The following is a 24,657-nucleotide window of genomic DNA, read 5'->3' as shown; positions in this document are numbered from 1 at the left end:
ACTAAAATATGAACACTTTGATTACCCTCAAGTTGTTCAATTTTAACAAAATTTGATATACACATATAAAGTAATATGAATTTTCAAACTAACGGTTAGATTTACAAAATTCACATTTAATTTAAAGTTATTGAGCAGTGTAACACTTAGTAAAAGTTACACTGGTGTCGTTTGAACCCTTCTCATATATATACATATATTTATCATGTATATCAATTTTTTAGAAAAAATTTAAACATTTTTATGAATATAATAAACTATACATTTAAAATAAAATACTATTACTTAAATATTCTTGAATAATGAAAAATCAGTTAAAATATACAAATTTCAGTAAATTTGATATATTTCGTGAAAACTTCCGGTTGCATGGTTTGTGAATTGTAAATGTCAAGACGTATAACCGATCTAAGCACAAGATACACACACGAATGGATAGAAATAACGACACATTTAATTTTACTGTACCCAAACACTTTTTATTTTTTTGTATATATATCCAAACACTGTTGAACACACTTTTCCACATTTCCAATTTTACACTTCTAACAAGCACAACCTTTTAGTTGAAACAAGACAACACTCACTACAGGACAAGAATGTCAAACTACAATTCAAATAGAGACAGGGATTGTCTACTATCCCTAAAATTCAAATTTAATAAAGAAATCAACAACAAACTTGAAAGAATTTGTCATCGGCTGGAAACTACCAAAAGAATAAAACCTAGGAAGTTAAGCTAAGAATGGTTTAACATTCCAACCAAAGAAAATAGACTTCCTTTGTCATGAATTAAAAAACCAATTATTTGACCTATACATATGTACGTGAACATATGTACACTACACAATGACATGTATATACCTGCTACTATTGAAGAAATCAATGCTATTATCAACGAGATCTGACGATCTCATCAATGTGCATATCCATGATTTGGGAAACAGCATCCAGCAATGTAGCTTCACTTGTGCCAGGAAGAACAGAATCCAGTGCTGCTTGTACTATTTCTTCAATCACAGAATTTTTGTTTAATGATTCCCTGCACATTAGACTTCCAATGTCAAAGGGGGTCAATCCTCTCTCTACCCCTTTCTTCAAAAGCATGGTTGAGATCCTAAGAGTGCGGGCACATTCGATTGGCAGATCCCATCCATGAAACTTTAAAAGGGCAATATCTTCTTCAGCATCCAGCGACTTTACGTAATCAATGGTTTCTGGGGAGTATGGCTGGTAAGCTTGGGGCCAGTAAAGCCACTCAAAGGTACAATCTTCAAACTGTTGGAGTGACAAATATGTCAAATGATTGCAATATAGAATATAAAGTGATAAAGAAAAGGAAAATAAAAAATGAGTTTAATGGTCATACATTGTAGGTGTAAAAAAATTTATACATACAACCAATCAAAAATCATAATTTGTATGATTTTTTAGGTAATTATTGTAAAAGTCAACAAACTTATTATTCATTATTTAAGATGAATTGTGATTGAATGACTATATAAAACTATTTTACTCCATTAGTGTATTACCATTAAACAATATAGAATATAGAATATATAAACCCTAAGCATAACCACATGCATTAAAACACAACAAAGAGGGCATAAGTAAGGTACTTACGCTTGTCGGCAAGCAGTATCCATGATCAATTGGAATCAAAACAGTTTGGTTGTTGTCCTCCTCTGTGCTGAGCAAAATATTCCCAGCATGCCTATCTGCATTTGCCAGTCTTATGTCCAAAACAGTAATTTTATGTACTTCCTTTAATGGGAAAGCCCCGGGGCCCATATCTTCACAACTTCCACTGTTTTCTGTGAACATTTGCAAGGAGCCAATCTTAGGAGTCAATTCTTTAGGGTAGTTAAATGCTTTATGCAAGCACTTAACTATCAATGTTGGAGGAACACCAGAGAAGCCCTTCTCATCACCAAATAATGTGCGGCGCCCACTCAATGGATGGTCAAGAACATAGGCTGCAACTTCCCTGAATGCTCCTTGACCAACTCTTGTACCCTTTTTTAAGCCTTCACCATCTATTGACAAAGGAAGACCTCGAGGGTTATTCACAGCCATTGGCTCTTCATCTATAGGCTTAAAAACAGACACATACTTTTGCCCCAACGAATCAAGCATAAAGTAAGCTCCTCCTGTACCCTCTGCAGATCTGATTGGATAGTTTCCACTATCAAGTCCATCATATGTGGAGTTCACCATATTCCAAATAGCCGGAGCTAATTCAATTTTTGGGTTAATAATAACTGGCTCCAAAATAAAATCTCGAGCGGGGGCCCTTCTCCACACAGCTCTTTGAATAGCATTAGACTTCCTAATAGTATCTTCTTTACCAACATCACAACTTCTCCTTAAAGTATTTCCATTGACATCATTTTTCTTCTTATCAATCAAATCTCTTGCTACAATGGACAACTCAAGGGGTCTCCTCTGAACTTTAACATGTTTTTTTCTAACAAACAGATGTACCACTGCATCATTATGTTTGCAGCAGATATCATCAATAAGCCTCTGGTCCTCAAGCCTTTCCCCATTGCACACAAGTTCCTGCTGCTCAGGATCATCAAATTGTTTCTCCCTTTTGGCAATGCGTCGCTTTATGTACCCAACATCCCTGCCTCGTTCGACCTGAAATGTGAACTCCTTCCCACAAGAAGTTTTCACATTGATGACTTGAAGATCCGACAGTTTGATTATCAAATGCAAAACATTTCCATCGCTTACTCCATAGTCCTTGAGCAGCGAATCACTTCGCGCGAGCTCTCGGCCAGCATAAACCAACTTCTGCTTGTTTGTTAAAAATGGAAGGCTTTCACACCTTCGGATTTTGAATTTCACAGACTCGATGGTATCCCACTCCATAACACGGATTGGAGTCAATGAGCCCGAAAAGGAGAGGTATATGAAAATGGATTTATCTTCCAAAGACAAGTGTGATGGGAAAGGGAATGCCTTTGGTGATAACAATGGCTCAGTAGGAACCACACTAAGAGTAGTGACACCGGCTGATGACATTTTCGCTATTGATATTGAACAAGAGAATGAATGCAAAACAAATCAAGCTTAAAAATAAACTAAACCCCTAAAACCCTACAAATGTCACAAAAACACTGCCATATTTGTACAAATAGGCTACCTGGTGTGATGATTTCACCAAACAAGCATTAACAACAAATTTGAACAACAAGGTATAATCTTTTGAAGGAAAAGAGGAAAAGATTCAGGCCCCCCCAATGCACTAATTCCATTTCCCCATACCCTCCCCCTTCAGAATCCTAAGATTTATGAAAGCGGATCAAATCACAAAAATGGGTCTAAATCGGAATCAATGGCAAAAGGCTGAGAACAGAGACAAAGGAGCGGGTCCTTACCCCTCCAGAAGCCTATCAAAACGACGCCGGAGATTGCAAGTTTACAACTTTTTCAGAAGCAGCAACAACAACAAAAAAGAAAAAGAAAAAGAAAAAAGGTGCAACGGGTTATTGAGTTATTGTTCGAATTGAAGGCAGTGAGAAGCGGTGATTACCGGTTACCAACTCTATTATTGAGAGGAAAGAGTTGCTGTTGACTCTGACATAAAGCGAAAGCCAAAGATAGAGAGAGAAATATGGTATAAACGCGTGTAGCTGGTATTATATATTGTATACAATTACAAAGTACAAAGCTTTTTAACGAAAGAAAAATAAAATAAAATCTCAATCTAGCATGTAGCTGGTATTGTATATCGTATACAGAGTACAAACTACAAAGGTTTTTGACGAATTAAAAAAAAAAAAAAAAAAGTCTGAATATAGTATCTACCTACCATACATACGTACACGTGTACATGACTAACTAAGCTGGAGGTGGGTTTAAGGTCAGTTTTGTCCTTTTACGTTGAGAAGAAAAAAATAGAAGGAAGTAGAAACTAGGAAGGTTCGTATTGTGTGTGACATGGCATGGCCAACCAGAAACGGACGTGTGGAAATGAGTTGGAGGTACAAAGCAAGTTCTTTTCTTCTTATTTAGAAACTAACGGTACCATGTATCAATATTAAAATTGAGGGTAATGTAGCAAGGAAGGCAACAATTTCCATATTTCCACACACAAATTTTTTAAATATTCATAAATTCTTCGTGCAATAAATTTTTTAATGTTATTATCATGCAATAATTTCTTCTCATAAATTATAATATTATTTTTTAAGAGATTTTCTATATAAAAAATTAATTATAACAATTATAAACTATAACAATTCAATAGGTCACTATACTTACCATGATTTAGCTATTATAGAATGCACATATAACAAAAACTTAGAATTATCATGTAACAATTATAAGAATTATCGTGTAAGTTTATTTGTATATGGTAGAAAATAAACAACTAAAAATGGAAACTCTGACAGACCATATATATATATATTGTACAAATACATATACAACTACATCAAATACATAACAGTAAGCAAAATAAACCTTACTTTCTGGTCAAGTGACTATACAAGACCACGCTACATTAGAGCAACACTAATGCATAAGAAAGTCACCATAACATGACTCACCACCTAACCAACTAAGCAATTTTGCTAATCTTGTCTTAGTCTCATACTAAGTAAGATTATCGCAATTTTAACCATAAGAAAAATACAAGATAAACTTGTGAAAGAAATTATTACGCTACATAAATGAACAACTCATAACATTTTCAACACTACCTTCACATACATACACAAATACACACACACACACATATATATATATATAACATACAACATAAAACTTTTCTACTAACAATATATTGTATAACTCAAATAGTTTGATCAACCTCAACACATTCAACACAACAACACATATATAATTATATCCAATGCATCATTACGCTTATCAATTATGCATATCTCTTGCAAATACAAGTGGGTAGTTTAAGTGGTTAGATCTTATCGAACTACAATGTGTGACTATTTTAACCAGGTCAGCTAACAACTCATTTTGATTTCTCGGGTTTGTCACATAAACTAGGAAGTCTAGTTCAACTACTAGAGTAAAATGGTTTGGACATGAGTCTACCACTACATTAGTTTGTATCACTAAGTCACCTATGAAATTAGCTTATTGATTATTCTCAAAGTAGTATGCTTTTTCAATACTCAATTAGGAATTAAGTTTTCGATTTCGAACTTTAGTCAATTGGTCGCTTTATATACGTATGCATCGACCTTGGCTACATAAGAATATCACATAAAATCTAAAGGAGGCAACAAAATAACTTACCATTCAGAACTCAACTTATTTATTGAAGATTTTTCAACACTTGGGCCTTTAAAGCAACACAACGTATATCAATATAATGGGATATAAATTTTTAAAAGCAACACTTACTCTCCTCTAATTTTTATGTATCTTAGCAAAAACATGTATTCCTTATCTCACCTACATCCGATGCTAAACTACTCATGTCCGACGTGGTTAAGATAAAGCATCTCACATGATTTTTTTTTTACATAATATAAATAAAAAAATTATGCTAAATTTACTTTCACAAACTTCAGAATATTTCATGTAAAATAAATTATAATAAAAATTCATGTAAAAAAAGTCAGTTATATAAAATTTAAATGGTAAAAGCATAATAAAACATTAATTTTATTAATTATGAACAGTTTTAATATAATTATAAATAATAAAAAAACGAACAACTTCTAAAATATTTCTTTCTAAATAACTATTAAAGTATTTTTAGAAGATTTCTAAAAAAAATTAATTATAAGAATTGGAATCGGAATGACATAATAAAATAAAACATTAATTATAATTATTAATTATGGAAAATTTTAAAACAAATAAATAAAATTATAAAGGAACATCTTCTAAAATATTATTTTTCTCAAACAAATAATTTCTGAAATATTATTTAATTTCCTATGAGATTTTAAAGAAACATTAATTACAAGAAACTAACATCTAATGACATCCTAAAATATTAATCATATTAATTATTAATTATGAACAATTTTAAAATAAATATAAACAAAAAGGTATACCATTTTTTTTTCACAAAATCCATGAAAATTCACGTAAAAAAAATTGTTATGTAATTATTCTTTCAATTTTTTTTCTCAAAATACTATTTCTATAAAATTGAAAACTATATTAATATAAATGGTGATACGATGAATATTATTAATTAATATAAAAAATTATGTATAAGCTATTATTATATTTTTGAATGATCAAAAATAAAATTTAATTATCTCTCATATGAAAATTTAACATTATTGATAGCACTAAATTGATTATAAATTTTATTTTAATATTATTATAAATTGATTAAAAATTATCTCATACATCAAACGGGTCACTGATTTAGTTTCAATAATACCTTACATTTCTTTCTGTTTTTGTTTTTCTATTGTATCATATATTTATTATATCTATCTCTTTCTTTTAATTTATTTTTCTTTTTAGATGTATTTTAACATACAAATATTTTCCCTTTCACATTCATGGTTGTGTCTATTTTATCACTTAAATGGCAAGTGGCAATGGATGGTGCGTTTTGTCCACCGACCAATTTGGTCGTTTGTATACTTGGATTATATTTTATGCAAACCAAACCACTACTTTGAGTTCGAGATTGAGATGTTTCTTTTGCATTTGTTCTGGGTATGCTTCCCTCTCCTGTCACTTGCCGCCTTCTTAGTTCTTATTAGACAGCAGAATTACAAAATCAACAATGATAATGGTTCGCTATAAAATTTAATGCTTTGTTTAGCGAGAGGAAAAAAATAGATTGAAATGAAATGAATGATGAAAATTGATTTAATAAAAAAAATAAAGTGAAATAAAATAAAATTTATAGTTATTTAATATAAAAAATTAAACAAGAAATAGAGTAAAATTATATTTATAATTACTAATTTACCTCCACTTTATGATATAATTTGAATTTTTAACTTGAGAAAATTTCAAATTATGCTTACTGTATTTAGATGGCAAAAGGGAGGAATAGGTAAAAATAAATAAATAGAAATACGCGTGTTTAATTTAAAAACAATAGAAAAAATATATAAAAGAGAACATACAAATAAATAAATATTCTTATAAATTAAATAACATTTCTTTAATTTAATTGAATAATTAAAAGTAATCATTTTTTATCTGATCAATTGAATAAAAAATAAATACAACTTTTTTGCTTTCTTAGTAATCGTGAGGTGTACAGTTGCTTTCTTAAAGAAGACTTATATCCGAATAAGATTCTTTGATTAAAGATGCTCTAAACAAATAAGGGTTTGGCAAATAAGTTAATATAGGCGTCTTTCATTAATACAGTAACATTTTTTCCGTGTATGTGTCTGATTAAACAAATAAGGGAAGTGAATGTTTGTTTAAACTAAAAAAAAAATGAGTGTCATTTTGAAAAAAATATATAAACTACTTTAGCTGGTCTAGTAAAAAATTAAAGATACATATAATTGAAAGTTTAAATTTTGTTGTCATTATAATTTTAATGAATAAAAAAATCATGAGAAATAATTTTTCCAAAATTTTAAAAATATTAATATAAAAATAGTTTTCTAGACCTGCGTAATATGAGTCCACGTAAGTGATAATCCTAAATGAGATGTGTATATATAATTCATTCATTAATTTTTTAGTCATTATAAATATGTGCACACACGTGTATATATATATATATATATATATATATATATATATATATATATATATTTTTTTTTTTTTTTTTTTTTTTTTTTTTTTGAGGAAGAACGGAGGAGCTAAAACCTTTAAAATGATTTAACCGAGATACTTTTCAATATTATTTCAAGGTGTAATTTATTTCAATAATTTCATACTAAAGAACAAAGAATATTAAGACCAATTCATTTTAAAATTAGGAAAAATAATTTTGATATTATTATTTTATAACTGTTGAACGTAAAATGCGTGTTCAAAATAACTCAATTACAAAATTTTGATGTATGGCATAAGATATTGATTCTTCACGTAGAACAGGCAGAATCCTTGTAGTGCTAACTTAGCGGGAGATTAATACCTTGGCGGAAGAAATCACTGAAAAGCAGTTCCAAGTTCCAACTAAATAAGGTCAGATATTTAGACTTAAAAGAAATTTGAATAAATTTTTCTACAAATGTTTCTAAAAAAGAAAAATATAATAAGTTTTTCAAAAGTTAAAAAACATAAATTAATATATAAAAACTCTTTCATATTAACTTATTTAAAAGCTGATTTTTAGCCCAAAGAAACCAAATTAAGCTTATATAGAAAATTTTAATTTATTTTCTCTTCTAATTTTTTTCTCTTAAAGATGCTTATAGAGAAATTTATCCAAATAATCTCTAAATAAATTTTTAAAAAATTATTGTCATGACTCATTTAATAAATAGGCATGGCTCCACAATGCTTGAAAGTATGATTTTTTTTTTACTCCCGTGACATGCCCAGTTATATGTAGCAAAGCAGAAAGATGAAACATTCAAGGAAGGGGGAGGGGAGTAATTCAGGCGAAGTCTTCCGAGATTTTATAATCCATGTGGCAATTTAATGGTCAGCATTCCGGTGTAAGATACTAAAGAAGAAACAATCTCATGTACATTCTACTCAGGTTAATGTATCTGTCCTTAAAATACAGTGTACTGATTAAGCAGGCCATGTCAAATACCAGAAGGCTGCATCAGAGTGAACAATATGTTATGAATAGAGTTTGACCAAAACTGGCAATGGAATATCACCTAAGCTCCCACTACGCAAGCTTGACAACAGAAACAGGCTACTAAAAAGCCAAGCACAGCACCCGCAAAGACTTGAGATGGAGTGTGACCTAGAAGTTCCTTCAGCTTCCTTTCACTAATTGGATGCCCTTGAAACAGGTCAGCTACAATCAAATTAAGAACCTGTGTCGAGCCACACAATTTTCTGGTCAAAGATTTTCTTCCAAAGTATCAAATTACTATCACATAGAAACTGGACAATGACAATAGAACTCTCCTGTCATTTAAGTTGGATATCCTCCTAGCCTAAGGAACAATAGCAATAAAGAAACATTTGAGTATGCTGGCTCAAAAGTCTACGAGTGATAGTTTCTAGATCTTTGACATTTTCGGTAAACATCGACAAGGAATGCTTTAAATTTTCAATATTTGATTGTCATCGAATAAATATGGAATGCAAATGATAATATACGATGTATATGTGATATGATTTACAAACTAACAAAAGGTCGAGATATTCAAACCTAACTGATGACTTAGAAGTAGTACATTAGAGGACATTTGGACATAAATATCAACATGACACCATACTTTCTGCCTGTTTCCAATTCAAGTAATACTTCAAAAGTCAAAATAAGTAGAGTACAACTTGGAAGAGCAAAATATTAATGGAGAAAGAGAAACAACTATTTTTGGTGGCATAACAAAACCTAGCTAGTTTCTGGCAATCTAAGCTTAGCTTTGGGCTTACAACATCCTCTAAAATCTCATATTAACAGCCATCAAGAGTCCAACACGGCAGAAAACCAAATATTTGCAAATCAATAGGTCATTTCTTGCAGCACTAAAAATTAAAGGTTCCACATCCAAAAAAATAAAGGTACATTCAAGGATAATGTTTTCGTTGCGAACATTACTTACACTTGAATCCAATAAGTATCTGTTTGGATATTTATTTGGTCCTCCCCAAATCACTTCCGAGGACCAAACATGCGTTGAGCAATGTGCCAAAATGTTTGGCTTCCTCTTGGCACAATCAAGCTGGTGCAAATCAAATGTGATTTTGAACCCCAATAATAGTTATATGATTATGAAAGCTTAACATTTATTTACAAGCAAGGACCAATTACTGTCAGCACTTTCGTCATTCCATAACCCATGTTAAAATTCACCAAAGTGCTATCTTATATAGCACCTAATGAATCTCATAGTATGAACTAGGACGCTAATTGTAGTACTTTCGAGTGTCATTTTATAGTCTCAATTCGCCCTTCTTTCCCCTTGAGCTTATTTGCAGTAATTGAAGAGGGGAGAAATGTTCCTAATGTTCCAAAACTAAATTTATTTCCAGCTATGTGAACTGATTCCTGGGAATGTATATCGGGGAATATGTAATTATCATGTTATGTAAACTTGGTATATGACATCCAGATATTTTTCTGTCTTCATTCCCACAGTGAGGAGTGGTGGGTATATTGTATTCCCGCAGGAAAATTGAGAGTTATCGGATAATTCAACAAGAGAGTTGCTATGTTAACCATAGAAAACTAGGCCAATAGTTGAATGAATTTGAGGACATCAAAAGAGAGAGAAACGGAGATAGATTTTGGACCTGTTGGGACAAATTTTTTCAAAATCACTATAAAAGATGAAAATATATTAAGAGTCTATTTAGGTTAACTTCTCATGAAATACTTTTAGAAGAAAAAATAAAAAATAAAAATAAAAAAAGGTTTTCTATAAACTAAAACTAACTTGACTAACTCTTATTAATTTTTTCAAAATCTTATTTTTAGCTTATGCTTTAACCAGTAAAAACTAGTTTTTCTTTCTATTTTTTTTCTTCTTAAAAATACTTCTGGAGATAAGCTTATCCAAAAGCTAAAATTAGCTTATATACTAGATAATTTATTTTCTTCTCTTATCTGAAATGTGAATAACATTCCCATATAATACTAAATTCGAACCAAACATTCTCAGGATAAAGTAATTCATTAGAATTTAGATTAAAAAGCATAAATCGAAAGCAAACTAAGTAAGAGGAATTGTAGGAGATAGTAAAGTAGAGTTAGCTACCTGAGCTTGCATGCCAGCATGTCTCCTAACGCCAATGGCATCATACATGACAATAAGGCTGAAGCCAAGACATACCGGAAAGAGAGAATCGGCGACACCGTGGCAGATGGCGACGGAGGTGGTGAGGGCGGTGCAGAGGGCGGAGTGCGAGGAGGGCATTCCACCGGAAGCAAACAAAAGCCTGAAATCCCATTTCCTCTCAAAGAAAAAGTTGAGGAAGACCTTAATGGACTGCGCTATGACCCACGCCACCAAGCCCGAAACGAAGGTGGGGTTCGAAGCCAACGAGGCCACGAAGGGACTGATCCGAAGCTTGGCGTTGGCGGTCACGCTGAGCAGCGCCACGCGCAAGCCTCTGCTCTGCACTGCGCTGACTCTTTGAATTTGAACTGAAGAAGGTGGCGCGTGGAAGAGGGAGGGAGAGAGAGGGGTGCAGCTGAAGGGTCGGAGTTTGGGTGTTAGAGAGAGGAGAGAATCCATGTGTCTTCTGTTGGTTCAGTCAGCATTGCATAGAGAGGGGATGGGGAACAATGACAGACATCAGCATCGGAGTCGGAGGAAACTTGAACCTGCGGGGATAAGAATGTGCCGTGTAGACGCTGAGTATAATTTATTGGACAATTTAGGCATATTCGTTTCATATTATCCTTTCCTTTCCTCACTGCTTTGCTCCAAAAGATCCACATTTCTGTCACATGATACCAAATCACTAGGCACAGAATTTGGGTTTTGGTCCATTTTACTAAATTCTTGGAATGGATGGAATTTTAAAAATTTATTCAATTTTAATCTCCATCTCATCATTGTAAATAAATTAAATCCGTATAAATCAATCTAATCTACTATAAAAATTCAATCTAAAAGATTAGAAATCAAATAAGCTGAAAATTAAACAAATAAAAATTTAAAATTTGAAATATTTTATTGGAATGGATCAAATTAAAATTCGATTCATTTTCCCTAACCAAATTTATACATATCTTTATTTCTTATATATTTGTAAAATTAGCACATAGCTTATACTTATTTATAAAAATATTTAATTAAATATACTTTTTTAGTAACTATTTAAGTAAAGGCGTATAAAATTAAACATCAAATTGAGTAAATTTTATTTTTAATAATATATGTTTGTATAGTTTTACCACCAATGAATATGTAATGAATTATACTTAGAATTTTTAAATAATTTGATTTAATTTGATTTATCATGTCGATGAGAAAAGAGGTTAATTTAATTTTTTATGACTTTTATACATATCGTATTTATTTTTCCTGAGTTCGTAGACCTGGATTAAATTGGGTTACTTGTTTTATTTTTATTACATATAATTTATATATATATATATATATATATATATAGAGGAGGGTTCAAATGACACCGGTGTAACTTTTACCAAGTGTTACACCGCTCAATAACTTTATATTAAATATGAATTTTGTAAATCCAACCGTTAGATTAAAAGTTCATATCACTTTATATGTGTATATCAAATTTTGTTAAAATCGAACAACAACTTAAGGGTAATCAAAATGACCATATTTTAGTATATTTTGAAATAAATATATTACGTCAATTTTGTTTTATAAGAATGAAATATCAAATCATCTTGGATTAATATAAAATTTTGTATATATGATCTAAGAGTAAAAATCTTTTAATCTAACGGTTGGATTTACAAAATTTACATTTAATATAAAGTTTTGGAGCGGTGTAACACTTGATAAAAGTTACACCGGTGTCGTTTGAACCCTCCTCATATATATATATATATATATATATATATATATATATATATATATATATATATATTAAAAAAAATCAAGTCAAATAGGTTTGATGCCTTTCAAACATAATTTTTTATTTGTTCATTTTATTTGTTCATCTTGATTTACTGATTTTCCCTTTTCAGATATAACTAAAAAATTTGGCTCAATTTAACCTAGATATTCAACGAACCAATCAATTGAACCAAATTAACTTTCACAACTCTACTTATATGTTGAAATATTTGATATTTAAATTATTTTTATTATGTTTATTATATATTTTACTTATCTAATTTATTTACTTTTTTAATTAGCTTGATTCGTATCATCAATAAGTATAAATATTTACAATATTAATTAATTAAGACTTGATTATGAATATTAATTGACGATGAAAAAAAAGAATTTTTTAATAATTTTTTGAATAAACTTCGACTCTTAATTCAATTAAAACTTAGCCCATGTTGTAAAACAAACAATAAAGATTAATTTGTCATGTGGAATAATGTGATTAATTTATAATTAATCTTTTTAAAAAATTAAAGTAATTATGACATTTTAAAATGAATTAATATAATTTTATCTTGTATCATATAATAATGCTTAATAAACGACCTATCATACTTAATAAAAGAGATACTTAACGAAGACCATTTATCTAATAGAGATACACCTAGTAACACTCATCATACTTAATAAAAGACCATTCAACCTTTAATGTGTACTGCATAGCCTATTAGGATAATAATACACATTAAACTTGGTTAATGTAGATGTACGTTTTACTAAATGTTTTTTTTTTTTTAGAATACTAAATGGTTAAATAGTCTTCCATAGTTTTACACTATGGTCAAATGATACTCTTACATAGTCTTACACTTTAGTCAAATTTCTTTAACTTATTCCAACTGTGTTTATTTTTTAATTAACCAATGAGAACTCACTCCATTATGCATCATTCAACTTTAAGGTTCTTTTTTTTTTTTTTTTTGGGAAACTTGAACAATTTTAATACATTTTATTTAATTAATTCAAATTCAAAATAATGCTTTATATTATTAAAATTCAAATTCAAAATAATGCTTTATATCTCAGGTTCATTTTAACATCAAGTTTTTTTATTATTATACCCCAAGTTTATGTGTTTTATTCCTTACTTCAACAACTTGTTCGAGCACCTCCTCTTCCATTTGAGCAATCATACATAGGAGTAGGTCAAATGAAGTTTTGAAATACGTAAACTTATGATATGGTTAATAATAATAATAATAATAATAATAATAATAATAATAATAATAATTATTATTATTATTATTATTATAATTATATATTTATAAATATAATAATTCATTATAATTATCGGCAAATCATTATATTTATATTAAAAAATATTCATATGATATGATTAATTTTATTTCAAATCAAGCATCCGAGACAATTGGACAAATCTAAATAGTCTATGACATTGTGAAATATCTTTTTTTTAAAGCAATAAAAGATGTGTGAAATAAGTTTATAACATAATATGGTATGGTATGTGCTTCAAAAAAAACATAATATGGTATGAACTTACAAATTTCAAGCTGCAAATTAAAAATAAAAGTTCTTTATTATTAAATAAATTGATATAATATTATAAATTATTATTAATAATTATCTTTTAAATATAATCACAATATATATTTCAGAGATCCTAATAGACTGTTTGACATGTTTTTACCTCTACCACACATGCTAAAATCTTTTAACTATTCCACCATTGACTATTCAAAATTCAAACATCTTTAATAACTTTATTTTCATTTTTTCGAGTAGATAAATATTATGAACTTTTATCACTCCAAAACTTTAAGTCTTCTAAAATATAATAAGACACTTCGTCATAGTAAAGCCTATTATTTTTTCCAATAATAATCATATAAATTTTAGTATTTCAAAAAAGAGAATGAATTTCGTAACTAATTAACCAAAACCCATAAAAAAGAGGATTTTCTCCTTCAATATGGACAAACAAAAAAGTGTACTAATTTTTCCAATAATAATTATATAAATTTTAATATTTCAAAGAGAGAGAATTTCTCAACTACTTAACCAAAACCCATAAAAAAAAAAAGACAAATACATAATATTGTGGTAATGAGTGCTCTACCATATGAGCTACACCCCCATGTTGATTTTGTTGCTGACAGCAAAAAATAAGAGAAAAAAGTAAAATTATGGAGATACAGGGACCAAACCCTGTAATTCTAGCATACAAAGCAAGCGTTCTACCATACGAGCTACACCACCAACAGTGTTTGTGAAAAAGACATATTAATATTTTTGTCTATTACCTGTTCTATTGTTTTAAATGAATAAAAAAATATTTATTAAATAATGTTCTTTATATTTTTTATTTGAAAACTGTACATTAAGTCTATATCTGTTGTAAGAATGACAATAAAATAGTATAATACTCTTGTCTTTAATAGTAACTAACAATCAGCAGCAATTAAAAGTATTTAATTTTATTTAATACTCTTGTCTAAATTTTATTTATTTTTTTTATAAAAGTTCCTACAAGTAGAAATTAAGAATGATCAATTAAAAAAATTGAATGAATGAATGAATATAAATGTTAAAAAATATTTATTTTAAAGAAAAAAATGAGAGAAACTAAAAAAAAAAAATATAAGCTGATAATTAATAATAATATCACATTACAACCTATAAGTATAAAAAGATTATCAGGTAAATAAATATAGTCCAGATATTTCTTAATATTAGACGAATTTAATAGAAATAGACTCACAGTCACGGATTGATACATGTGCTCATGAAATTTCATATAATTAAAAATTAATACTTTTTTAAACAATTATTTTGAATTTAATGAAAATATAATAATAATATAAGTTTTTGTAATTTTTTTTATAATAACTACTATAAAAATTATACAATATGTGGGATGAATTTTTTGTAATTTTTCAGTATTTAAATTTGTACATTAATAATAATATATATAAATAATTCATTTATTTTAAAAATCATACATATAATGTTCTTTTAATTAATATACGTTTTCAAGGGCTGAAGCTGAAATTCTATAACAGTCAAACCTGAATTACTAATATAAAGAGTTTGATGCTTATTTGGAAGACTGAAGAGTCAAAAATATAGCATCAAAATGGAACAGAATTCTCTATGTTGGGCACCTCCACGGAGTTGACTATGGTTTATTCGCAATCCTTTTTAACAAACCTGCAACTCCATTTCTTATTACGAGACACACATTAAAAAATAACACATGTGTGTATTCTTCCAGAACCGGTACTTGATGAGTCAGTACTTGATGAGTCAGAAGAAGTTATTAGGAACTCGGGACTTAAAGATCAAGTAGAATTTAGAATTGAAGATCCATCCAGGATTTTGTCATATTATGAAAATATTGATTTCTCCTTCTTTGATTGCAAAGATGAAAATTATGCAAGGTTGCTCAACTTGTTAGATCTCAACCCTATGAGATCTGTAGTGGTGAGCAACAATTTGGTTGGTAATACAAAAGAGTTGAGAGATTATGTAAGAACAAAGGATGAGAAAGTAACGGTGAAATCTCTAAAGCACCCTATAGGAAAAGGTATGCAAGTGACTATGCTTTACAAGAATGATGAAACTGATAAGAAACTTGGGGTGACAGAATTTTGTAGCAGAAAAAAAGCAAGAGTAAATGGGTTGCCAAGTTTGATGAAGAGAGCGGTGAAAAACATATATTCAAGGTGTCCCAGATTGAGTTGTTGTGGAACTAACATGGTAGCTTTCAAATATCGCTAGAAAAAGAAAATAGTTACTACGCCTTTGGTGTCAAAGTGCTAAACATGCCGTTGGAAATAATACACTGCATGTTTGGTGTTTAGTTTTTAGAAAAACATGTCACATTTAATCAAAACTCTCTCAGTAATTATATGTCATTTAAATACTACAGAATAAGCTTATCCAAATACACAGATAAGATTTGATCAGTATGCAAGAAGAATCAACTTAAGAAAAATGTGTCAAAGGTTCATAATTAATAAACTGAGACTAAGAAGTGCAGAGTTAGTGCTTAGTGTTAACCAAAGGGAATTGAGTTAATTAACATAACCTTTTCATAATTAATTAACCAAATACAATTACAGTATGAAACAGAAACTAAGCCATTTAGCACGTCTCCTATGTTTTTGTAGAACCTATTATTTTAGACCTAAATCACCTTGATCTTTGTTCAATGTAAACGTCAATGCTAAATTTGGTGATGGAACTCGGTAAATATTAATTTGTTACATCTCCTTAGATGGACCAAAAAAACTATCCATGAACATCTCCTTAGGTGGACCAAAAACTATCCATGACATTGTAATCATTAAAATAAATAATTTTGTTTTGCATTCTTAGACAATCTGATTATCTTCCAACTGTTTTCCCGAGATACTTATTCACAAGCATTCAAAATTTTGAACTTAACTGCACAGTGTAGCTCCTTGCCTTAGATTTGTTCTCCACTTTACCTCTTTTATTTTTTCCCCTAGATTCCACAAAATCAGCAGCAAATGCATCATGAAATGACCTTTTTGTATATATGTTTGTTCATCGTTTGTTAAATCCCTGTCTCTTTAACAAAATGGAACGGAATTAATATCTCACAATTTTTGTCTTCAGCAACCAATTAGACAATGGTACATTTCTTAGTTATAAAAAGCCAAAACGAGAAAGAAGAATTAAGTGAGAGAATATATTATAGAGAGTATCACTATACGGACCACAAACCATGTCCAAATGTAAATAAATCTTTACATGCCTTTCATTCTAGTAAAGACCCATGAGCCAATCCCTATGCAAAATGTCCAGAACTATCTACATCAATTTTGGCCAGCATAAGCAGATCTTTTTTTGCTATTTGATAACTTCCTTCAGTCTTTTAATTCCTTTTACATCTTGTTTACTAAACAATGTTGACTTTTTGCCTGTTTTATCTTGTTATTGAAGCAAAACCTTGCCCCCATCCTCCACAGACAAGATAACCAGACAAAAGTTATGTTTTACTGACACAGATGCAAATGAGCTTCTTAAACTTTTTTTGTTACTGAATTTTGAAAATTTGAACCTTTGAATATATTTACTAAACTGCTTATAGAAGTATCAGTAAAAAGCTCCAATCCAATGAAAGAAATGAAGTTGGATGTAGAGCTGTCAAGAACAGAAGGGGGTGATGATTACCTCCTGGTACCAACCACTATCCCCACCCACCAAGCCAACAACCAAATTCCAACCTTCAAACGCAAGAGACTAACACCTCTCAACTGTCTTGTTAGGCCCTCTTATTCAGATTTCCTCTCTTATTCTTAACCTTTGTAACTGCCATTGTTGCTAGCCTTGGATCCAGTCTATGAATGGCAAAGCCAAGATCTTGGACTCAGATATGGCCTTCTATTGTCAGATCGTGTATTCTGAATGTTGTTCTGAACTTCAACATCGTAGCATTAGCAGATGACACTGGAAGTAGCAGTATTGTATCAGAAGGTAACTGCAAGAACACAAATTATCAGATTTTCCTCCCTCCACCGTATCAGAATATATCCTCTACCATATGCAAACCTGTTTGGCACTCATACGAATTGAGGGTAAGTTTGAGCTGAATTAGAATTCTAATGCTAGGTTGTAGGTTCTACTCATTTACTTATTCTCTCTCTTAAGAAACTACACTGTTGCAAGTTGAAACTTGTTTACTATGATCTGAAACGTTCTTTGGTTCTGGGTGGCCTCATTTTAGTATGACTTCTAAGATAATTATGAAAACAGTTAACAAATTTATCATCTGAGTTTGTGATTATTTAAGATAAATTTTCCATAAAAGCGTAAAAAAATCTTTAGACGGTGAATGCATGTATTATTTATTTATTTTAAAATGATTTTAGAAATTGTGTTGTATGCCATGCATGTTTGAATCCACATCCAAACATGAATCACGCCAATTTAGACAGAAAAGCAACTAATAGTTATTTCGATGGATTCACTTCAAGTAGTAACAAAATTCTTACCAAACACACACGTTTGTCTCAGAAGTGGGACAACTGCTAAATTAGCTGTAAATGATTGCTTTCTTGTAATTTTAATGTGATGATTGTCCCTTTGCATCTAACTTATGTTGCAGTACACTAAAACGGGTGATACCACAACTATCATATTGTCTGCTCCCTACACTGTTGGGTGGGTGGGAATTGGATTTTCTAGGGATGGTATGATGGCTGGTTCGAGTGCAATGGTGGGATGGATTAACAAACATGGTCATGCAAAAGTGAAGCAGTTTTATCTAAGGGGTAGGAGGCAATCAGAAGTAATTGTAGACAAAGGTGAACTGCCTCTAAGTAATGTGCCTGCAGCCGTGGCAACAAATGGGGCTGAAATTTACATAGCTTTTCAGCTGCAAACGACTATTCCATTTGGAAAGCAACCGATTCTATTGGCTTTCAGTACTAAACATCCACAGAACCACCATTTGTCAAAACATGTTGACAAAACAGCAGTTATATTTGATTTTTCTTCAGGTGCAAAACCAGATGTGCCACTTCATAATTATTATGCTATGTTGTTGCATACAGTTACAGGTGCTTCCAACTTGGTCGGCTAAGTTTTTAAAGGAAAATTTCGCTTTAATTAATGTTTTTAACAAAACCACATTTTACTCCAAAATAATTGAAGTTAATTTGAACAAGTGTATTTAATTTTTCATCCCAAAGTGAAGAACTTTTTAATTGTAGGGCCTAAACTTGAATTAGCCATTATGTTCATAAAATTAAAAAGATATAATTGTCTTTTTCGTATGACTAGATGTTTATATGATAAATTTTTTTCCAGAGAAGAAATTTGACAATTATACATGTGGCAGGTTCTACGGGTCCGGTATCTAATGGGTTGATTCAGATGAGGAAGAGCCATGGAATAGTGGGTATAATAGGGTGGGGCCTAATCCTGCCTGTGGGGGCAATTATTGCTAGGTACTTCAGGCATAAGGATCCCCTATGGTTCTATCTCCATTCGGTCATTCAATTTGTGGGATTTGCATTTGGGCTTGGCACGGTCCTTCTTGGTTTACAACTCTATAGAAAAACGCATGTGCACATTTTAGCTCACAGAGGCATAGGCATCTTTGTCCTTGTCCTAAGTATTCTTCAGGTCTGCTACTGACCCGTGTCATGTATTATACTCAATGTAATGTTCAGTCCTCTGCCAATCGCTTTGTTAAGTACTACCTAGGCATAGTACTGTTCATCACATTCCTAAATACAAGCTCCTTAACTAAATTAACCATTTTTTTTTAATTCGTGTGAAATAGTTAAAAAAAAAAGTTATATGTAGAGAAAGGGGGTTAATGCAATTTTTCATTGGCATAAAATTAATCTTGATGACTTCAGATATATACTTTCCATGTAAAGTGCAATTAGAACTGACATGTAAAGCTGTGAATTCAGATATTGGCATTCTTCTTGAGGCCAGACAAGGATTCCAAGATTCGAAACATTTGGAATTTGTATCACGGTTGGTTTGGAAGAATGGCACTTTTCTTTGCAGCCTTGAATATAGTGTTGGGGATGCGAGCTGCTGGGGCAGGGAATGATTGGAAGATAGGCTATGGATTCCTTGTTAGCATTATACTTGTGGCAGTTATCGTTCTCGAAGTATTGGCGTATTTGAAAAAATCAGAAAAGCGTTCGCTTCCTCAGACTTACCAAATGGACTCAGTTGGAGACGCTACCTTTCCAACCAATCTAGCTAAAGGTACGCTCTTCCCTTGTTTCATATTTACTTCATCTGTTCACTGAAATTTATGCTGAAGAACCAACTTATTAGTTGTATCTTACGTGTATGTCACTTTGATAAAGCAGGGTAATTGTGTTCGCTCCTAGATTTGTTTGCACTTGTACAAGCTGTGTCACGTGTCCCATTCAACCACTTCAGACTAAGCCTCATCCTACTGCATGTGAACGGAGTCATGGAACTTCTTGATGTATATAGATATATAGCCAGCTAGAAGTTAGCCGAGATGAACAATCCTAACGTTTGGCTTCCTCACCTGAACTTGAGATTGAACTTTTTTGCTTTCTTCATTTTGAATGTTTTTTTTTTTTTTTTTGCAGCTGCATGATCAGTAATGTAATGCCTACGTTTACGACTGTATTTTGTTCTTCTATGAAAATGTGATGAGATTTAAGGATCGGTTTGGTGAGTGATCATATTCTTTTTTAATTGTATACATTAAGTGAATGTAGATGGATGAAATATGCTCACGTGTGCACACACAAACTGTCGTCAGAGGGTTCATACTTTTGGATCATTGTATTAAAAAACAATGATTTTCATTAATATGTTCTATCACATGATTTCAATTGTAACAATTAAATATCAAGTCAAACAACAAAAGAGAATCACCGGTACACGGCAAAAATATTGAGTATATACATACGAACCAAATTAATTAACAAAGCAATTGACAATTATGTAACAAGGAAAATTAGAAACTATCTATAATCCTGTAATTCAGTATGTCAAAATTGCCTAACGACATAAACAAAGGTTTTCACCATCAAGGCGCCTCTGAAACCCCAAAACTGATAGCAATGATCCTGCATGCTGAACAAGATAATTATCAGCATTTGTTTGCAGCTACTCAAATATGATTTTAATTTACAAGTACATTTCCACGTCCCAATTAATATCAAATATGTAAGTGCGTTCTAGATCATATAAAACCGATACTAGCTGGGACAATGGAATCAATAAATGCTCCAGTTTTTATAGTTGGAAATACCTCATTGAAGAAAAGCCTCAGATTCTCCATCTCCAAGAAGAAAAATCTGCAAGTTTTTTCAGTCAAAGTGAAATCTGATTTGCATGATGAAAAGGCTTCACTAATGCAACTATAGTTTCTTCAAACAATAAATGATGCATTCTTTTTGAGAGCATGTAGTTTTTGGGGCAATACAGAATACAATATTATCTTCACTTCCAAAAGTTAAACTTCTGCATAAGGTTAGGAAGGGCAGGGCAGCCACATCTAGCTGCGGGGAAATTGTAATTGGGTTCCACAAATGATCAAAATACCGCATCTCTTTTTTGCATGTGAAATTGTGAGGTATATCTCCTTTTTTGGCAGTAATTCTGCTACAAATCATGAGTAACAATAAAGAAACTGGTTAAGAAGTAGCTGTATAATCTCGTCTAGAAGACAAGTTGACGGACTTGGGAACATCACTTCCTCTGACTACACGGTTATAAATAACCTTAAATGACTCTGGGCTATTGGGTCTAGTTAGCAAACTTATTGGCATTCTTAGTGTTTGCTTCTGGTTTCTTCTTCCCCTAATCAAAAGTTCACCAAGATGATTAATAGCACAGAACTCCAAAGCATTGAAGTAATTGATAAAGGAAGTGAACGCAGAGAGATGGTTCGCTTTGGATTCTGATATTGTATTGTGAGTAGTTGTGGAACTTATTTATGTGTTATTTTTTAAAGTGTGTCTCGTAATAAGAAATGGAGTTGCAGGTTTGTTAAAAAGGGTTGCGAATAAACCATAGTCAACTCCGTGGAGGTGCCCAACATAGAGAATTCTGTTCCATTTTGATGCTATATTTTTTACTCTAGTCTTCAGTCTTCTAAATAAGCATCACACTCTTTATGTTAGTAGCCTTCAGGTTTGGCTGTTATAGAATTTCACCTTCAGCCCTTGAAAACGTATATTAATTAAAAAGAACATTATATGTATGATTTTTAAAATAAATAGTTTTATTTTTATGTATTATTATTAATGTACAAATTTTAATACTGAAAAACTACGAAAAATTCATCCCACATATTGTATAATTTTTATAGTAGTTATTATAAAAAGTTGTAAACACTTATATTGTTATTATATTTTCACTTAATTCAAAATATTTGTTTAAAAAAATATTAATTTTTAATTATATGAAATTTCATGATCACATGTATCGATCCATGACTGTGAGTCTATTCCTATTAAGTTCGTCTAATATGAAGAAACATCTGGATTATATTTATTTACCTGATAACATGGAGTGCACCTGATTGTAGATATTGCGAATCATAAGAGGCCATGTGCGGATTTGAGAGCAGAAACAGTCGTCAAGTTCATTGTTTCTTCGATTATCGAACGGGTAAATATGCGTCATCTTATTTTTTATGTGATCTTATTTTCGATATGCTTTTTTCCATAATGTTAACTCATTAGCTTTGGTCAGAAACTTATAATCCAAAGTTGTTCGTGTTCTCGATAGAGTTGTCATTATTATGTGAGTCGTAAGCTCACTTGTCATAAAAGAAATTGTTAGAAAATTTAAAGTCAATGTTTTGATACGAATTTTCTGTTATGTACGTCTCTTGACTGTAACAGTTGGTTTACTTGTTGGGACTTGATTAATGAAAAACATACTAAAGTTGGTGGCTTGCATGCAAAATTTGATTCTATTAAGTCTTCAGAGATTGTTGATAAATTAATACTTAAAAATTAAAATATTACACTTGCCTTAATAGAGGACTAGAGCACGACAGAAGATTTTTGAGTAACATTTTATGATTAAGGTCTTTTTGAAGACTAAAATACAAAAGGGCACCTTGGTCTTGTATTTACTCATTATTAGTGAGTACTCTTGAATTTTCAGGTGGTTCACAGCACGGTCTTGGAGATTTTGGAATCATCACATTATCCATTGTTGGATCAGCTATCATTTGTGCCATTGGGATGGCATGCTACGTGTCCTTCAAGTACAAAAGAGGCAATACAGCCAACATTGGTGTTGCACAGAGGTCAACAACAACTGCAATATCACCCACCCCAACCTGCCATTATTGATAGGATGGGGTTAGATGAATCTACAATGGAGTCTTATGAGACGTTGGTACTAGGTGAGAGCCGACGAGTACCTTGTCTCAGTGACGGATGTTGCACCATATGCCTGTCAGATTATAAAACCAAAGAGACAATCAGATGCATTCCTGAATGTGCACATTGCTTCCATGCTGATCGCATAGATGAATGGCTTCGTATGAACAGAACATGCCCCCTTTGTCGCAACTCTCCCTCCTCTCCTCCTTCTACTACTCTAGTTATGTCCAGTAACCCTTGATTTACCCATTAAGCACTCAACGTCAAATTTGGGAAACAAATTCATCTACTCTCACTGTTCGGTAATCACACTTCAAAGGTTTATATTATTTGGAGTATTTCAATGTTAAACAGTTTATCCCGAGCATCTACAATAAGAGTTGCTTATAAGTACTCTAGTCTACTTTAAATGAGTCTCACTATGTTACATCACTCATAAAAAACTCATTTTACATTTTTATAATTTTTGCTTCAATGAGAATTACTTATAAGCATCTCCACCTTTTAACAACTCATTACACTTTTTGACAACTCACACTACATTTTTTGATAAATTAAAAAAATTAATTATGTATAATATATAAATATGAATAACAAACAAAAAAATTATATAATTAAAAAAATTACAATTTTTTCGAACATCCACTGTCCCATTTATTTTTAGATTACCACACTTTTCCCTATTTTTTTTCAACGTTCACCTTCCCTTATTCTTCCTTTCCAAAATTTGTGATACTAAGGTGGGTTTTCTAGAGAAGCTCATCCGCGCATCATGACCGATTCTTTTTCCTTTCCAAAATTTGTGATACTAAGGTGGGTTTTCTAGAGAAGCTCATCCGCGCATCATGACCGAGGCTTTCTCCGAGGTCTTCGCACGAGGAGTGGCTAGCATGGGGGTTGGCAGCTGTGGCGCTAGTCGACGACTACGACAGGGTTCGTCACCACCATTGAACTGCACTCCTCCGCGTAATTCCAAGGTTGTTAAGGCGTGGCTGTCTGAGGTGTGGTTGTCCAAAGCGTGTTGTTAAAGCTTCTAGCTTGGAAGATGAACCATTGAGAGCTTTCCATTTGGCATTTCAGAGACCCAAGCATCGTTCCTACCTAAAGCAACAGATCTAAAAAATTTTCAACTTTTCTTGCAAGATCACTCCAATGACAGTTTTTTGTAA

General features: G+C 31.3%; 3 protein-coding genes across 5 annotated transcripts; 1 reads left to right on the top strand and 2 right to left on the bottom strand.

The window, feature by feature from the left end:
* Nucleotides 1–452: 452 nt before the first annotated feature.
* Nucleotides 453–3,628, bottom strand: LOC109797221 (phosphatidylinositol 4-kinase gamma 4). The gene is made up of 2 exons (XM_020357182.3): nucleotides 1,624–3,628; nucleotides 453–1,278 (listed from the first exon to the last, which is right to left on the bottom strand). The coding sequence occupies exons 1-2, from the start codon at nucleotides 3,028–3,030 to the stop codon at nucleotides 895–897; spliced, it is 1,791 nt and encodes a 596-aa protein (XP_020212771.1). The 5' UTR covers nucleotides 3,031–3,628; the 3' UTR covers nucleotides 453–894.
* A 4,889-nt stretch (nucleotides 3,629–8,517) lies between these two features.
* LOC109797048 (Acid phosphatase/vanadium-dependent haloperoxidase-related protein) lies at nucleotides 8,518–11,460 on the bottom strand. Of its 2 annotated transcripts, XM_083066785.1 has the most exons (3): nucleotides 10,806–11,460; nucleotides 9,651–9,770; nucleotides 8,518–8,912 (listed from the first exon to the last, which is right to left on the bottom strand). In XM_083066785.1, the coding sequence occupies exons 1-3, from the start codon at nucleotides 11,283–11,285 to the stop codon at nucleotides 8,751–8,753; spliced, it is 762 nt and encodes a 253-aa protein (XP_082922911.1). In that variant the 5' UTR covers nucleotides 11,286–11,460; the 3' UTR covers nucleotides 8,518–8,750. The 2 variants fall into 2 exon arrangements, with proteins under 2 accessions (XP_082922911.1, XP_020212532.1); XM_020356943.3 differs by lacking the exon at nucleotides 9,651–9,770 and having other exon boundaries at nucleotides 10,806–11,441.
* Nucleotides 11,461–17,632: 6,172 nt separating this feature from the next.
* On the top strand, nucleotides 17,633–20,804 carry LOC109797335 (cytochrome b561 and DOMON domain-containing protein At3g61750). Of its 2 annotated transcripts, none has more exons than XM_020357344.3 (5): nucleotides 17,633–18,211; nucleotides 18,742–19,195; nucleotides 19,477–19,763; nucleotides 20,060–20,366; nucleotides 20,474–20,804. In XM_020357344.3, exons 1-5 carry the CDS (start codon nucleotides 17,981–17,983, stop codon nucleotides 20,476–20,478), a joined length of 1,284 nt encoding a protein of 427 aa, XP_020212933.2. In that variant the 5' UTR covers nucleotides 17,633–17,980; the 3' UTR covers nucleotides 20,479–20,804. The 2 variants fall into 2 exon arrangements, with proteins under 2 accessions (XP_020212933.2, XP_020212934.2); XM_020357345.3 differs by having other exon boundaries at nucleotides 17,656–18,211; nucleotides 18,742–19,135.
* Nucleotides 20,805–24,657: the final 3,853 nt, after the last annotated feature.

This window comes from Cajanus cajan, chromosome 11 (assembly GCF_000230855.2).
Source record: "Cajanus cajan strain Asha chromosome 11, NIPB_CcT2T_4, whole genome shotgun sequence".
In the NCBI taxonomy this organism is placed as follows: domain Eukaryota; kingdom Viridiplantae; phylum Streptophyta; class Magnoliopsida; order Fabales; family Fabaceae; genus Cajanus; species Cajanus cajan.
The sequence above is the reverse complement of the archived record's forward strand: the minus strand, read 5'-3'. Positions and strand labels throughout refer to the sequence as shown.

Bases quoted from the DNA above. Each gene is read 5' to 3' on its own strand.
- LOC109797221 (XM_020357182.3), bottom strand. From the start codon at position 3,030: ATGTCATCAGCCGGTGTCACTACTCTTAGTGTGGTTCCTACTGAGCCA. The intron at 1,279-1,623 runs GTAAGTACCTTA...TCACTCCAACAG, and splicing joins GATACTGCTTGCCGACAAGC to TTTGAAGATTGTACCTTTGA.
- LOC109797048 (XM_083066785.1), bottom strand. From the start codon at position 11,285: ATGGATTCTCTCCTCTCTCTAACACCCAAACTCCGACCCTTCAGCTGC. The intron at 9,771-10,805 runs GTAGCTAACTCT...GATTTGCACCAG, and splicing joins ATGCTGGCATGCAAGCTCAG to CTTGATTGTGCCAAGAGGAA. The intron at 8,913-9,650 runs GTAAGTAATGTT...GGCTCGACACAG, and splicing joins GATACTTATTGGATTCAAGT to GTTCTTAATTTGATTGTAGC.
- LOC109797335 (XM_020357344.3), top strand. From the start codon at position 17,981: ATGGCAAAGCCAAGATCTTGGACTCAGATATGGCCTTCTATTGTCAGA. The intron at 19,196-19,476 runs GTGCTTCCAACT...TACATGTGGCAG, and splicing joins GTTGTTGCATACAGTTACAG to GTTCTACGGGTCCGGTATCT. The intron at 19,764-20,059 runs GTCTGCTACTGA...CTGTGAATTCAG, and splicing joins TTGTCCTAAGTATTCTTCAG to ATATTGGCATTCTTCTTGAG.